Raw genomic sequence first — 16,210 nt, 5'->3', positions numbered from 1 at the left:
TAATCCTTAAAACCCTGAGAGGTAGCTGGTATTATTACTCCCATTTTATAGATGGGGAAACTGAGGCTCCGAGAGGTTAAATAACTTGCCAACAGTCACACTACTTCTGAAGTGGTAGAACAGAACCAAAGTTCTTATTGAGCGCAGAACACCACATACATCGTGTCAAAAGGAAGCCACTGCCATTTGCTCTCAGGGCCTCTCCACTGTTGTGGTTCTCTTCATTTTCAGGAGCTGAGCCCAGTGTGCCGCTGTGTAGGAGCTCTCTGTCCTTTCACTCGTCTTCTGCCCTGGCAGTCACAAATCCAAACCACCTGTAGCACCTAGAAAGTGGTGATTGGCAGGGGCCTCAAGGCAGGATCATTTGGCCTGGACAGCCCCAAGTGGTCTTCAGTGTGTCCGTCGGCATATTCTGACCTGGCATGTCATGCTTTTTAGATACCAGACAGGAGTCGTACTTGGGGCCTTGGCCCTCTCCCTGTTTGTTCATTCAGGGGTAAACAACTATCCTGTACGTGGTTACATGTACTCATGGCTTCTTCATATAGATGGTTGCATGTAGTCATGGCTTCTTCATTGACTTAAGCAGAGGAACTTCTTTAAGTGACTATGTCACTTGATAAAATAGACTCCTACAAGCTGCATCTTTCCAGAGATTGGCTCCCAGAATAATCCTCTCCCTTGGCTGGGAGAGTTTCTTCCTCGCCCTTCCCGCCTCAATTCTGCTAATCACCACTCTGTAACTTCCCTTCCACTTCTACCCATTATCGTCAAATGCACCCGCCCTGCTTCCTGTAGTCCTGTCCACAGCTGATGGTCGTTCCAGGCTCAATTCAACCCTGCCTCCTCCAGGAGTCTTCTTGGACTGTTCCTCGGTGCTGTCTCCTTCCGTCTAACCACCAACAGCACTCACCAGGCAGTCTAGTCCTTGACAGATTCTCCAGTTGTGTCCCATGAAGATGCATGGATAATCTCCTTCTCTTGACTTTCCACCTCTTCAGCATATAGAATCCGGTTATGCTTCTGCGGGTCTCTGCTTCTCTCAACGTGTGAAGGCTGGAAATGAATGAAATAACTGAGGAATGCTCCACGCATTACTGCGGGAAATGGGACTGATTACTGGCTCCTTTATTCGAGATACTCTGCTTCTAGACTTGGCACATTATTCTAGTGCCTCAAGCTGAGGTTGCCGAACGCCTGGTGTCAAAGTGGAAAGGCATGCTGGTTTACTGGTGGCAACAACAGGGCTTCCATAATCCTTCTGATCCTTTTCTGAGACAAGTCCCAATGAAATCATCATGATCGCCCTTCCCAGAATCTCTTGCCTCCTTTGTTCTCACTATCAGGATGTCACATTTGGTCTCTCAAATCTCAAACACTCAAGTAAAAGATGTTGTGGCATATGGAGATGTCCTTAGTACCTGATGAGTGCAGAAAAAGGAGAGATGTTGGCCATTTGCTGTGTTACCTCCCCACCTCAACGAACCCAGCCGGTCTTATGATATTCCCTAAGCAACCTGTCAGCTGATGGCTTCCAGAGAAGGTAACCGATTTTGCTGCCCCCTCTGCTGGTGGCTCTGAGAGTCCAAAGGCTGGGCCTGCACTCTTAGGTCAGTCTCTAAATCACTGGGTGGACTGGACCTTGCAATGTCCTCATCTACAACACAGATGAGAAAATGTGCCCCCTACTCTGACTTACTGGACCATCATGAAGCCTAACAAAATTTGATTATTTTTGTTATTGCTGCCACTATTAAGTGAACTACTGATACAAACTACCATTTTTATCATTTGCTATCTCTCCACTTGAAACAATTACAGTGGTGTTGTTGGGAGATAAGCAGAGAAACCATTCTCTCTCTTTCTCCCCTCCCCTTCTTGTAACATTTCTACCCACAGGTTAGAATATTTGGACAACTCTGCAATTTGATGAATTCCCTCTACTTTGTACATATTTGGGATATGAAACTCTGTGTGGGTGTGGGTGGAGACAGAAAGGGGCAGGGGTGGGGGAGACTTTGTCACATGAAGTATCAGACCACACAGAGACGATCCATACCGTTTAGACTGAAGGAAGGGGGAGGGAACATACGATAATAAAGCTCTCAGATGGAGGGTCCTGCTGGGCAGAGAAGACTGGCTGCCCCAAGGGACTGGCACAGTCACGTGCAGGGTTCTCTGAGAATGGGAATGGTATTGGCTCAGGATAGGTGCCAAGTAGGTCCCAACAAAATGCTGTGATTTCTGGGGTGGGGAAGGCTTGATACCCACCCACCCCTACTCCCATGCCTACCCGGCCCTGAGTAATACAAGTCATCCTTTTAACAGGGACAAAGTCTTTAATTCCACAAATAGAAGTAGGACTTGAAATTTCAATGAAAACATGATTTCTAAAGTAAAGAAACATTTGTTTGAGTTTACAATGGGAGCATACTCATGGAATCACCTGGAAGGAGCTTCCTGGGAAGATCTCAGGCAAATGATCTCCTTGAGAAAGGAAAAATGCTATATAAATTCTTTCACATTGCATGAAAATGACAAATAGGGGCTTATTTGCAGAGCCCGGGGTTTGCTGCGAGAGAAGAAGGGAAGGGTGTAAGCTAACTCTGGACTCTTGAAATAGAAAGGGGGGTGTTTGAGACCAGAGTACTGAATGGGGAGGAGAGTGACCCCTGACCTCAAAGAAAAAGTTGGCATTTGTCGAATACCCAATGAAACCCCTCTCTTAGAAAATGAATAGATTTCTGACACAAATATCCAAAAATGATGGCATTTATTTATTTCAGGGGATATGTAAACAGATGTTTTATATTATTCTCTGTACTTTTCTATGATTTCAAAATCTTTTTAAATGAAAAAGTACACCTCTGAAAATAAAAGTTCCCATTAATACAATGAAATACTGTGTAGCTGTTACAAAAAAAACTTTAATTGAGAAAAATCTCTATGGGCTCACATGGAAAGATCTGCAAGAAACAGTGTAGAGTGAAAAACAAGTTTCAGAAAAGTTTATTTCACCCAGTCCTATCTGTGTGACATACTTTTTATAAATGTGTGTCTATGTCTTGCTATATGTATAGAATTAAATCTAGAAGAGGGAACAAATTATTAACAGGAAGTGGGATTATGTACATTATTGTGTACCTTCTGTATGGCATGAATTTTTATGATAAGTATCTATTACTTTTATAATCATAGAAAAGCAATCATAGAGGATCCCTGAAGCGGTGGGACAGCAGTGCTGGTCCCCAGGCCTTTCCAGGTTAGCATTATGCCCAACGGGCCGGCAACCAGAGTTTCCACCTGCCCTGTCCTTGTCTGGCCTCTTTCCTGATTTGACACTGGGATGTCTGAGTGAGGGTTTATGACAGATGCCAGCAGTGGCGGCGATGACAAGCCCCAAACCACATTTGTTCCATTACTTCCAGCTCCTCATTGCCTCTCCAGTCACCACGGTGAAAGCTCCCCCCTCTTATCTGCACAAAGCAGGAGTCAAAAGTTCTTGTCGGTGTGATTGCAGAAGGCTGGGCTGGAAAGCTTCCTGATAATACCTAAATTCCTTTGGAAGGCTGTGCCTGGAATCGGGTCAGAAGTGCTGTGTGGCCTCAGCACATTTTGTACTGTGCAGTTGGATAATAAACCAGATGAAATTTGGCAATTAAAAAACATAAGGGACATATAAGGATGTCGTTATAGTCCCATCTGGTCTGATAATCCCTTTCCCCAAGCCGATGTATCTGTTCCCCTCCAAAGACCACGCAGACCTCTGAGGAAGAGTCTCTGCATGTGTGAGCCATTGAGGATTTCCAAAATAGACACAAAGATATGAGAAATGAAAAGAAAATCCAAATAATAAAAAAGTAAAGGTCACGCTGAAGCTTCTGAGACACATTTATGGCTTTTATAAACAGATATGCGTTAGCCGACTGGGGCTTTGGGACACTCTGGTGACATAGCGAATTCTGACAGAATTGAAACTTAGTAGCTGTCCGAGCTTATCCTTATTAGCAAAGTTTGCTAAACATTGTGTGCTGTGTGCCCTGTTTTATATTTGAACATGATGCAAACAGCACACTGTCACCTCAAGTCTCTCTCTTGTCGTAAACCTGAGGGAGACGGGGCATTCTCCTGCTGCGGTCCTCTTGGGCCCCCTTCTGCGTTCAGTGGCCCCTTTTCTTTCCTTCATCTTCCCTGATTTTGTTTCAAAAAGATATGGGTCCACATAGAAAATGTGAAGGAATGGATAAACTTGAAAATAAAGTTGAACAAATGATGATAGACGTTTAATATATCGCTCCTTCTTCCTTGCCCAATATATCATTTTTATGAACACAAGTTCTCGTATAGAGTAAATATATGAGAAACAATTTAAAATGTCTCTTCACTCTTACCTTGCACTGGAAACAGATCTAAGGAGACAGATACGTGCTCCTAAGAGGAATGACACCTTGAAGCATTTCCCAAAAGCCCGTCGATGTGCCTAAGCCACTGACCCAGTTCTTGGATTTCACTCCCTCAGGTAACCAGGTGAGTTTCTCCAAGTCAGCAGATGCATTTGCCTTTGAAGAGGACAGCAGCAGTGATGGGCTTTCTCCAGATCAGACTCGAAGCGAAGACCCCCAGGGCTCAGCGGGATCCCCCCCAGACACGAAAGCTGCAGAGACCCCTTTGGCAGGTCCTCTGGGAACAATCCAGGTAAACAAACCACATCTCAGCCTGTCATCTCTTCAGTCTTAAAATCAACACTGCCACAGTTGGTTTGCTTAGAGACCCCAGAGATGTCTCTTGATGGCACATCATCTTGGTACCTCTTCTCATCCTATGGGGTCTAGGGTTCTGGGTTTAGGGGCAAGAGCCTCCAGAAAACACTGAAAGAGAATCCCAAGGACTAGACCCTGTGACTTACTTTTTAGGCATCTACTCTGCCAAGTAGATACCTTTATCTCCATTTTTACCGACAAGGTAAGATGAGGCTCTCTGACACTGGATGACCCACCAACAATCTCCCGGATAGAATGTGCCAGAGCAGGACTGGTTTCAAAGCCCACAGTCTTTCCATACACCCAGGAATCACTATTCGGTCCTGGGGGAGTGGGGAGCAGGATATGCTGACTGGCTACAAAGCAGGGAGGCCCAAGTTGATGCTACTGTTAGCAGGTTTCCACTTGCCAAACCACGACAAGGTCCACTTCCAGCCCCAGCCCAAGCACAGCACTCAACCCTTTCTGGACAAATCCACAAACTCTCGAGACGTGAGGAATGTATATGGCAAATACTGTTAAAAGCACATTTATAAAGAACAATAAAGCTTATTAACAACAACTACTGCCATGTATTAATTGCTCACTCTGTGCAGGGACAGGGCCAGGCACTCTACTAGCATGTTGTATTGGATATCACAGTCCCCCCAGGCAGGGGTCATTGACGTTGATTCTGACAGAGGAAAAGCCAAGGCTCCATGAGGCTGAGCAGCTGTGTGGTCTCCAGGACACTGCAGATTACCCCCAACCCCTGGAGATCCCACCTCTAGAAGCCACACACAGCCCTGATGGGACTTGTCCTCAGCCTAGCATGACGGTATTCACGGAGCCCCTAAGGGGAGACGTGTGTGGGCGTCCACACATGCAGGGGAAGGAGACGCACTAGTGTGGCAGCGAGATGTGTCTTCCATATACTGGCTCTGAGAGAACCCTCCAGACCTTCAGCCCCTTCCCTTTGGGAAGAGTTGATTTCTCTTGGCCTCACAGGAATTGTTCCATGGATTGAAATTAGACAGTTTATATTTTTTATTAATATATATTACATATTAATATATATTATATATATTTTATTATATATAAACATTTTATATCTATATGTATAATTATTTTTATTTTTTTAATTGAGGTATAATTGACATATAACATTATATTTGTTTTAGGTGTACAACATAATGATTCGATATTTGTGTATATTGTGAAATGATCACCACACCAAGTCTAGTTAACATCTGTCACCATCCATAGTTACAACTGCTTTGTCTTATGATGAGAACTTTTAAGATCTACTCTCCTAGCAACTTTCAAATATACAATACAGTGTTATTAACTATAGTCACCATGCTGTACATCACATCCCTATGACTTATTTATTTTATAGTTGGAAGTTTGTACTTTTTAACCCTCATTCGATGTTATAGTTGAAGACATGTTTTACACTGTAAAGCACCACACAGCTCTTGGGGAGTTTCAGGATTCACCACGGCCCTGCTTCCTGAAACCGTGCTAGTTACCGGTCGTTGTCACGACCTTCACTCCATCGGAGCAAACCTAAGGCTGCCAAGGAGAAAACGTGGAATGTGAGGGAAAAGGGAGACATAAAGAGCAGAGTCGAACTATTCATACGTTTGTTGTGCAAGAGTTTATAATGAAAGCATCTTTCCTTCCCTGCGTGCCGCAGCTGGTCTTTGTATCCGAACTTCTCTGATAACATCCAACGGTATATCAGGCCATTTGTGTCTATTATTCTGACAGTAAATTCCTGAGCTGCTGATTTTAGGATGGTTTGAGGAGAAGACAAGTTCTTTTCTACTTAACCCTAGGAGAGGAGACGAAGGGAGCAAGTATTGAGCAATGCCAGGCAAAATGCAAAAATCATTCTATGTCGTTTCACCCAGCAACCCCATTTGAGAGATGAGGACACTGAGGCTCTGAGAGAAAAGGATCCTACAGACCTGGACAGGTGCCAGGGCTCCGGGAAGGACTGAGAGGCTCCGGGAGAGACCACGAGCGGCCCCTGCCCCTTCTTTTCAAAGTCACAGCACAGGAGTGTAGGAGGGGGAGAGAAGATAATCAGTCCTTTTCCAGAGTCCTCTGCGTACAGAAATGTGACACTCAAAAAGGTTTTTCATGACTACCTACACACACACATATACACACACATACATCTACACACATGCACATACATAGACATACAGACACACATATGTATACACACATGCAGACCGAGATACACATATACTTTACACACGCATACACACAGACATATACACAGACATATATACATATGCACACATATATACACAGAGACACACATACATACACACACGTACACACTTTCCCTCCATCTGCTAACACCCTTTTCACCTAGCTTTTTTGTTGTCCTACTTTCCCCCAACGTTCCTACACCCCCTCCTCCCTCTTCCCTTCTTTTTCAATCCAGTTATCAAGTCCAACAGGTGGAGCTTGTTGCAGACAGGTGGAACCCTCCCCTAGGGTGACCAGATGGCCTGGTTTGCCTAGAACAGGCCAGTTCTATACGTGTCTTCTTGAATAATTATTAATAAAGCCTCCTTTCTCTCCAAAAGCTGCCTTCAATTGGTTGACAAGTTACACTCCCCTGGGGAAAGTAGTCTGCTATTGCTTGGATAAGAAGCTGGGATTCAAACAGCAGAGCTATGTGTGGGGGCTCTTCTTGAACATTTCTATGTCACACAGTTTTTACTCCTGCATCCTAATAGTGCTAAAATTTGGATTTTAGGATCTTACTTCTGGCTCAGAAAATGAGAGGAATGACTCAGCCTCACAGCCCGGCAACCAGTCAGACACGGGGAAGCAGGGCCTTGGCCCCCTCAGCGCCCCCATCCCTGTGCACGCTGCTGTAAAGGTACGGATGGGGCCAGCCTCCACGCCCCTGTGGGCACTCAGCTCACAGAGCCAGCTCGGCGCAGAGCTTTCTGAGTTAGGTCTGGCAATATGAAGAGAGTCACATAGACCCATGTATAGGGTCAATCCACTAGGAACATCGCAAGACGGGTTGAGAAATGGGCCCTCAGTGTATATGGACCAGGATTCTATTGCCCGTGCACCACGGCATGGACCTTCCCCGCAGAGGAGAAGCACAGATGTTTGCATTTCTTTGGGATCACAGCTCAGCCAGCACGTTCCTCACTTAAAAGACCTCATAAGCTCAGCCTAGAAATAGATACAGCTGATTGTAATACACACAGGATTTGTAAGTGCCATAAAACAGGTATAGGGCAGTTGAATTTTATGCAAGGGAAGCAGACCTGAAGGCCTTGCATAATGTAAAATCTATATCATTTGAGCCAGTCTTCCTATGGAAACAAAGATAAAAGGAGGGGTTACATTCACAGTAGATGAATAACTGTAAGCATTACAGCATATTTTGGTCTGATTTTCCCAGGATTATATCTAATAGTTCACAGAGTGCTCTCTCCTGAATTGACTGCCTGGTAGTTGTTTGGCCTTCTTCATAATATTTTATCCCAAATAACATCTAATTAGTTTGGGAGCATGTTTTCTCAGCTCTAGGGCTACCACTTAATGAATGCTGAGATGGCTCTTATGAAATATTTAAAAAAAAAAAAGATTGTAAATTGAGTAAGAATCAATGTTAAAGTAACAGCCCATAGTCCCCTCCACTGTGTCTGCACAAAAGCAATTTTCCTGTTCTAGATGGATGGTAGGTACTTCAGTTTCCCAGTAAAGCTCCCCTCTAAACTGCAAGAGCTTCAAACTTGCCTACAACTCATTCAGCTCAACAGCTTTGAAATTATGTGACTATTGATGAATTTTGTTCATTGCAGATGGAGGGAGGAGGAGATGATTCATAGTATCGCTAATGTTGTATGCAAAGAGAAATTGTATTAATATTTCTAGCAAAGTATTTAAATTTTGCATAATGCAAATGAGCCAAGCCTTCAGCCTCACTGTACTAAGGGAGTGTGATAGTCACCCAGAGGAAGGACAGATCGATTTCAATGAAGAGCAGGATTGATACCGAGCTGATCCAGCAGGACCGAAGTTTATGTAAGAGCCAATATCCCTTCTGACTAGTCAATGCTTGTGAATTCTCGGTTGTTAAGTATTTATCATCTCTAAATTAAGAGGATACTAGAGGATTCTCAAAGAAAGAGGCAAGTGAGCTAGGGAAAAACATCTCTGCCCTATTGACTTTATAAGGTTAATATAAGGCCAATAAGAGAATGCACAAGAATATTCTTTGAAAACTATGAAATCTTGGTAAGAGAAAAGTGCTCTTATGCAGGGCCCAAGGGGGTGCATATCAAAGTTGAATAGAACATGATTCCTGCCTTCAAGGAGCCTACAGTCTAGTTGGGTATCGCAGCCACCACTAGCCCATATAGTGTTTTGAGCAAGTAAGAAAAATGTGCCCCAAAGGACTCGAATAGACATTTCTCTAAAGATAAATAAACTGCCAACAAGCACATCGAAAGGCATTCAGCGTCATTAATGATCAGGAAAATGCAACTCAAAACCACAACAAACCACCACTTCACACCCACTGGAATGGCTATAATTAAAAAAATGGAAAATAATGAGTGTTGATGAGGATGTGGAAAAATTAGACCCTCATACATTGCTGGTGGATATGTAAAGTGGTGCATCTGTGTGGAACACAGTTTGGTAGGTCCTCAATAAATTAAACAGAGAATTATTATATAACCCAGCAATTCTGCTCCTAAATATAAATACCGAAAAGCATTGAAAAAAGATGATAAACAGAAACTTGTACAGGAATATTCATAGCAGCACTATTGCCAATAGTCAAAAGTCAGAACTAACCCAAATGTGCATCAACTGAAGAATGGATAAACATGGCATATCCATACAATGGAATATTATTCAGCCATAAAAAGGAATGAAGTACTAACACATGCTACAACATGAATGAACGTTGAAAACATTATGCTGAGTGAAAGAAGTCAGACACAAAAGGCCACATATTGTATGATTCCATTTATACAAAATGTCCAGAATAGGCAAATCTATAGACACAGAAAGCAGATTAGTGGTTTCCAGGGGGTGAGGGAAGGGGAATGGGGAGTGACTGGGGAGACTGGAGTGATTGGAGAATGGGGATGGAGTTTCCTTCTGGGGTGATGAAAATGTTGTGGAACTAGATAGTGGTGACGCACAACATCGTGAATGTTCTAAATGCCACTGAATTATATACTTTAAAATGGTTACTATGGTGATTTTTATGTTACTTGTATTTTACCACAATACAAAAAGAGAGTCCCCTTTCCCAGGCAGCCACAGCACCCCATCAGGGCCAGTAGCCTAGGAAGCAGAACGGGGGCTGGATTTGTCTCCCTCCGCCCTTCAGCAGGCTATGTGGTGTCGTGACCATTATCAGGCAGCCTCAAATGCCGCATGAGACATGCAGATAGAGACATCACTGTGAGCTAGGAGAGGCTTCCCAGGTGAGCCGGGGTTTGAGCTGGCCTCGAAGGATGAGTGGAGGAGGGAGTTGCAGACAGCAGAAAATTGCAAGGGAAAGAGGCAGGAGGGGTAAACTGCTGCAGAGGGGAGGTTTAGGCAGTTGGGTGAACTGTCTTCTTTGGCAGACTAGAGTTTGGACTTCATCTTGCAGAGCAGGATAGGCAAACTGTCTGCAGGCAGCTGGGGTGGTGTATTGCGTGGCAGGCCCAGTGTGTGTGTGCGGGTTTGAATCAGAATGCCTTGAGGAAGTCATGCACCCTCTAGCCACAGGCCACACCACCCCGTCTTGCGTTACACTAACCTGCTTTACACATTTATGCCTGGGTCTTAAACCACTGGATTTTGGATCCATGTCTGCTTTAGCAAGATGACTGTGCTCCCTTCTATTGGCCATGCAGTTCTAGATAGAAAACAAAAAAACAAACCCACAACTGTGATATCCTCTGGTCTCAAAAAGAGTGTGAAACCACACAGTCCCTGGATTCAGAGTTCCATGGGTTCAGTGGTCTTTGCCTCTCACTATCCAGAGAAAATGGTCTGATTTTAGTACCTTCTGGAATGCTCAGAGTCTCTGTGCTAAGGCAACATGGAGAGAAAATTCCTTAGCTCCTGACTTAACTGCTAGAGCCAGGGCTGCAGCTCCCTAGACAAGGCAAGTCCTAGGAGGAGGTGGGAGCGGAAGCCAAACTGCAGCAAAGCAGGGCAGCGCTGATCACAGGAGCCCTGCAGAAATTCTCCCCAGTGCAGAAGACTGATTAAGTAACTAGAATGCCTACCCATTAAGGAGCAGAGAGAAATAGAGCCACCAAGCGCACGGGAACACCTGTGCTCATTATTCCTTGGTCTCCAAAGAAGCAGCTTCCTTGAGAAAACACAAAAGAGGCTGCGGTGGTGGGATGTGCTCGCTGAGTCGCAGAAAAGCATGTTGTAGGCTGCTCTGGATAGGTCACGTTCGGATGTGTGTGTTGCGGTTAAAATGGGGAAGCTGCCCGGTCACAATCCGTCTGCCAGCTATTCAGGAGCCCCCTCTCCTGGACACTGCTGGTACCACACTTTCCCTCCAACTTCCCCCAAATCCTCAAGAATCTTCTGACGCGACATCCATGTTCTTCACTTTCACCTTCTGTAATCAAGTCAGGGTTTGAAAATTTATATTTTTAAACTGATTACAGTATGGATCTATTGCTTCCCAATATATGGAGGCTTTTTGGTTTCAGGAGCAGGTGATAGATATAATCACATTGTCCTTTGAGACCTGTTATTATTTCAATATTATCTTTTATCATCCTTCTATTGATCACTGTGATAGAAAGTAGAGAATATTTTCCCCAACTTGCAGGTAAGGCGGCTGACATATAGTAAAGTTAAGTCATTGTACCACGTTCAAAAATTTGTCTTAACTTCCGAGCCTGTAAACCTTAACTTTTTTCAGTGTGTTCGAATCATGCTGTACGTGGGTAACTTCTGGAAGGGTTCTGGTGGGTAGCTAACCCTTCCCATAGTAAGTGAAGTATCGTTAGTTCAGAGGGTGTCACCTCCTGATCTTGTATGAGTATTTGGGGTGGTGGTGGGAGTGGGAGTCTATCTTACTTTTGAGCCTGAAACAACAAAAATCCACATTCTGGATTTTCAAAGACAAGCTTAATGCCATCTAAGTTTATGTCATTAATAAGTCATCTTACTAAGTGCTTAACTAAGGTGATTACATGTATACATATGAAAGAACTGTCTTATGACTCCATCCCAAGATCAGAATGTATCCTTTATTAGGCCATCGGTGGGTTTTAGGTTAGGAAAGTGCCCTCACTGAAACACAGGCTTACATCTCACTCTCCTCCGGGAAGGAATACTCCTGCAGTGCGTTTGCAGTACGTTAGTTCATCAGATACCTTAATGTCCCAGAATCTCTCTCTGCATCGGGCCTTCGCTGTATTGTATTCCGGGACTCAAGAATGTCCATCAGACAAAACCTCCTTGCGATATACCCATGACGCCAAGTCACTCCCGTCCATCACCTAAGCCGTGTGCCGTTTCTTCATCCTCTTTGCAGTCCAAGTCCTTGAGCGACAGTAAGAACCGCCACAAAAAGCCCAAGGACCCCAAGCCCAAAGTGAAGAAGCTCAAATATCACCAGTACATTCCCCCAGACCAGAAGGCGGAGAAGTCGCCCCCGCCCATGGACTCAGCCTACGCCCGGCTGCTACAGCAGCAGCAGCTGTTCCTACAGCTCCAGATCCTCAGCCAGCAGCAGCAGCAGCAGCAGCAGCACCGGTTCAGCTACCCCGGGATTCACCAAGCCCAGCTCAAGTAAGTCAGGGAGCCCGGGGCGGGGGCTGCGGGCAGAGGCTGGGAATCGCTTCTCTCTGTCTGAGGCCCACTGGACCCAGCAAGTCCTGTATTGCACCACTTCCTTATCCGGTCTGCTTAGAATCTGACTCTGTTTAGAAATCGTGCACATCTTTTCGGAAACATAAGGCTGAGAAGAAGCAAGTAAATCAATGCTCCTGATGATAATGGGCATAATGGGAGTTATGGGAAAAGGAAAGGTTGTAGCACTTCCGGATTGAATTGTGGAACAGAGAGGAGAAACCTTCTGAGAAGGTCCTATTGGAATTGGGAGCAATTCCAACACAGGTTACATTTCTTGAGTTGATTCAGCACTTGTGCTTTAGGAAGCGACAGAGCTGAGTGAATGAGTGACACCCTCAAAGATTGACTCCTGAGCCCCGAGGTGTGACCTCATTGCCAGGTCACCTTTTAAATGGTCAGTCTCTTCAACTATAAAGTTGGGATGTGGGTTCCCTCACCAGTCTCTGTTCAGCTTTGGGTGGTGCTGGCAATTATGCTGAGTGCTGAACACATTCAAGCCTCACGCGGCATGCTCCTGCCTCCCCAGGACAGTGCCTCTGCTAAATCATAGAAAGACATGCATCTCCCATATGCCAAAGTCTCCACCACTCCCTCCTGTCTCCCCAAAACTCATCCTGACGGTTACTTGCCACTTTGCACCTGGCCTACACTATTGTTCTTCCTCACCCTGTCTCTTCTGCGGGTTTGTTACATGCCTGATCCTTGTAGGCAATTATCTTGTGATCTGATCTAAGTGCAAGTTACCCCCAAGAGCTCTGGTCCCCCAATTCCAATGTGTATGTTTTTCCTCCACACCACCAAGCAATTCCCCGACATCAGCTGGGTATCCTATGGTTCAACTCAATTCTGACACTACCTACCTGCAGATAGCATGAGGTTAAGGGCTCAGTGCTACAGACTGCCCACTCCCCCACTTCAGATGCAAGTTGTCACCATAACCCCCTCCTTGGGTTCGATTAATTTGCTAAAATGGCTCACAGAAACATTTTACTTGCTTGATTACTGGTTCACTATAAAAGGGTATAACTTAGGAACAGCCTGATGGAAGAGACGTATAGGGCAAAGTATGTAGGAAGGGGCGCTCGGAGCTTCCATACCCTCTCCTAGAGGGCCAGTCTCCCCAAATCTCCACGTGTTCGCCAACCTGGAAGCTCTCCGAACCCTGACCTTTTGGGTTTTTGTGGAGGCTTCATTACGTAGGCACAATTGATTGAATCATTGGCCATTGGTGATTGAACTCCATCTCCAGCCCACCTGCTTTCCCCAGAGATCAGGGGATCCAGGGTGGGACTGAAAATTCCAACCCTCTAACCACAAGGCTGGTTCTCCTGGCAACCAGCCCTCCTCCTTAGGTACTTTCTACAAGTCACCTCATTAACATAATAAAAGACACCTTTATCGCTCTGATGACTTAGGAAATTCCACGGGTTTTAAGAGCTCTGTGCCAGAAACCTGGACAAGACCCAATATATATTTCTTATTATAAATCACAATAACACACCCTCATATAAATATTTGACTGTATTTTAAGTGCCTCTTTCTTGTTTGTTTTTCAGGGAACCAAACGAACAGATGGTCAGAAATCCAAACTCTTCTTCAACACCGCTGAGCAATACCCCTTTGTCTCCCGTCAAAAACAGTTTTTCTGGACAAACTAATGTCTCTTCTCTCAAACCAGGCCCACTCCCATCAAACCTAGATGATCTGAAGGTATAGGATTTGCCGTGATTTTCTTTCTTTCTTTTTTTACAAATACATCAGTACATTTTTAACAACATCTTTATCAATTGATTTCTTGATTAAAATAGTGGGAGGGAGAAGAGTATGGCAGAGTGTCAAGTAGGTGACAGAATTTTAACTGCTGTGGTTGAACACCCAATAGAGCAGAAGACGGTAGGCTCCCAACTCGTCTCTTTCACTGGCTGGGCAACCTTGGGCTCGTTTCTTAATTTTTCCGCATCTCAGATTCCTCATTTGCGTATATCAGTTATTGTGAGAATCAAATGGAATCGTATATGTGAGAGAGCTGAGCACAGAGAGCAGCTGTGAAATTAATACGAGCTTCCCAAGTGTTCTGAGCCAATGGTCAATTCCATGATGAACTTTTACCAATCTCTGGTGAAATGAGAAAAATAAGAACCATGTAAAGAGCTTTTCATATATCTAAGTGTGTTCAACATATCTGACTAATCTTTATTCAAAGTATTCATTTCCTCCCAATGTTTTGAATGTTAAAATACCTTTTCCATTTGAAAATGATGATGGTAGTGGATGGAAGTTGAATGTTTCTTAGAGTTTTGTTTGCTTCTTATTGTTAAATAAGGATATTAGTCCTTATTTAACAAGATGAAATGTTGGTAACCCTATGTCAATTACATAATTTAAAGCAATGTACTGCTCTATGAAATCCCCAAATATGAGAACTCGTGCCCTGAAGTGTAGCACCAACTTGTTACATGGTATGTGTTTGCTCATGACTTACTCCAGATCACAGACCACATGGATCTCAGTTCACTGAAATGACAATGACCTTTGAGTTGAACCTGGTGTGTTTCAAAGCAATCCTCAGGACTGGCACATTCATTCATCCAGTGTTTATAAGAGAACTGAAGGAGTTGAATGCAGTGCCTTCGACGTCTCTGTGCGTGCACACCTGCTCCCTTCAATGCCTCACTCCATTTTCAGTGATTACACCTGTTGACATGGTTTCCACCCCACCTGTTACTCCCCTCAAAAAAGATCTTATCATTTTTCTCCAAAAAACTAATTCCTAAACGTCCCCCTAGTCTTCACTGTGCCAATCTTATGGCTGTTCCTCAGTCCTCATTTATCACCCCCATTCCCATTCTCAGTCCTCAGTCATTATTTTCTTTGGGGGAAAGGTAGAATTGGGATTATTTCAAATTACTGAAAATTCTATGGTTCCCAAGTGTCAACACCAGTAAATAAAATGTATCTTGGGTTCTGATATCAAAGGTTCCTCTAGTCCTTCCACTTGGAATAAAAATGCTTAGGTTTCATGGAGCTTGTTTCAATTTGACATCCCTAAACCTAGAAGAGGATGCCAAACTTATGATAATGCTCTCCAGAGCAGCAGGTCACCCACCCTCCTCTCCCCAGATCACAAATCCATAGAGATAAAAGTGGGCTCTCTCACCTTGAAAACATTATGTTAAGTGAAATAAGCCAACACAAAGGGACAAATACTGTATGATTCCACTTATATGAGGTACCTAGAGTGGTCAAATTCATAGAGACAGAAAGTAGAACGGTAGTTGCCAGGGGCTGGCAGGAGGGGGGAACGGGGAGTTAGTGTTTAATGGGTACAGAGTTTCAGTTTGAGATGATGAAAAATTCCTCGAGTTGGATAGTGGTGATATTTGCACAACACTGTGAATGTATTTAATGCCACTGAACTGTACACTTAAAAATGATTAAATAGTATATTTTGTGTTATATGTCTTTTACTGCAATAAAAAAGATTTTTTTAAAAAGTAGTCTACCTCTGGATGGGAGTCTGGGTCAGGCAGGTCTGGAGATGCCTTGGCCCCAGGGAAGACATAGTCCAGATATGATGTGCCATCTGTCAGAGC

General features: G+C 44.2%; 1 protein-coding gene across 1 annotated transcript in view; it reads left to right on the top strand.

Moving 5' to 3' along the window:
- Positions 1–16,210, top strand: part of MYOCD (myocardin) — a 94,034-nt gene that overhangs the window by 62,136 nt on the left and 15,688 nt on the right. The window contains exons 6-9 of the mRNA XM_004433048.3: positions 4,520–4,695; positions 7,519–7,644; positions 12,298–12,554; positions 14,174–14,327. Of these exons, the coding sequence (XP_004433105.1) occupies positions 4,520–4,695; positions 7,519–7,644; positions 12,298–12,554; positions 14,174–14,327 (713 nt within the window). The remainder of the gene's footprint in view (positions 1–4,519; positions 4,696–7,518; positions 7,645–12,297; positions 12,555–14,173; positions 14,328–16,210) is intronic.

The sequence above is a fragment of the Ceratotherium simum genome, chromosome 16 (assembly GCF_057802395.1).
Source record: "Ceratotherium simum simum isolate JZ-2026a chromosome 16, ASM5780239v1, whole genome shotgun sequence".
Classification (NCBI taxonomy): Eukaryota; Metazoa; Chordata; class Mammalia; order Perissodactyla; family Rhinocerotidae; genus Ceratotherium; species Ceratotherium simum.
The sequence above is the reverse complement of the archived record's forward strand: the minus strand, read 5'-3'. Positions and strand labels throughout refer to the sequence as shown.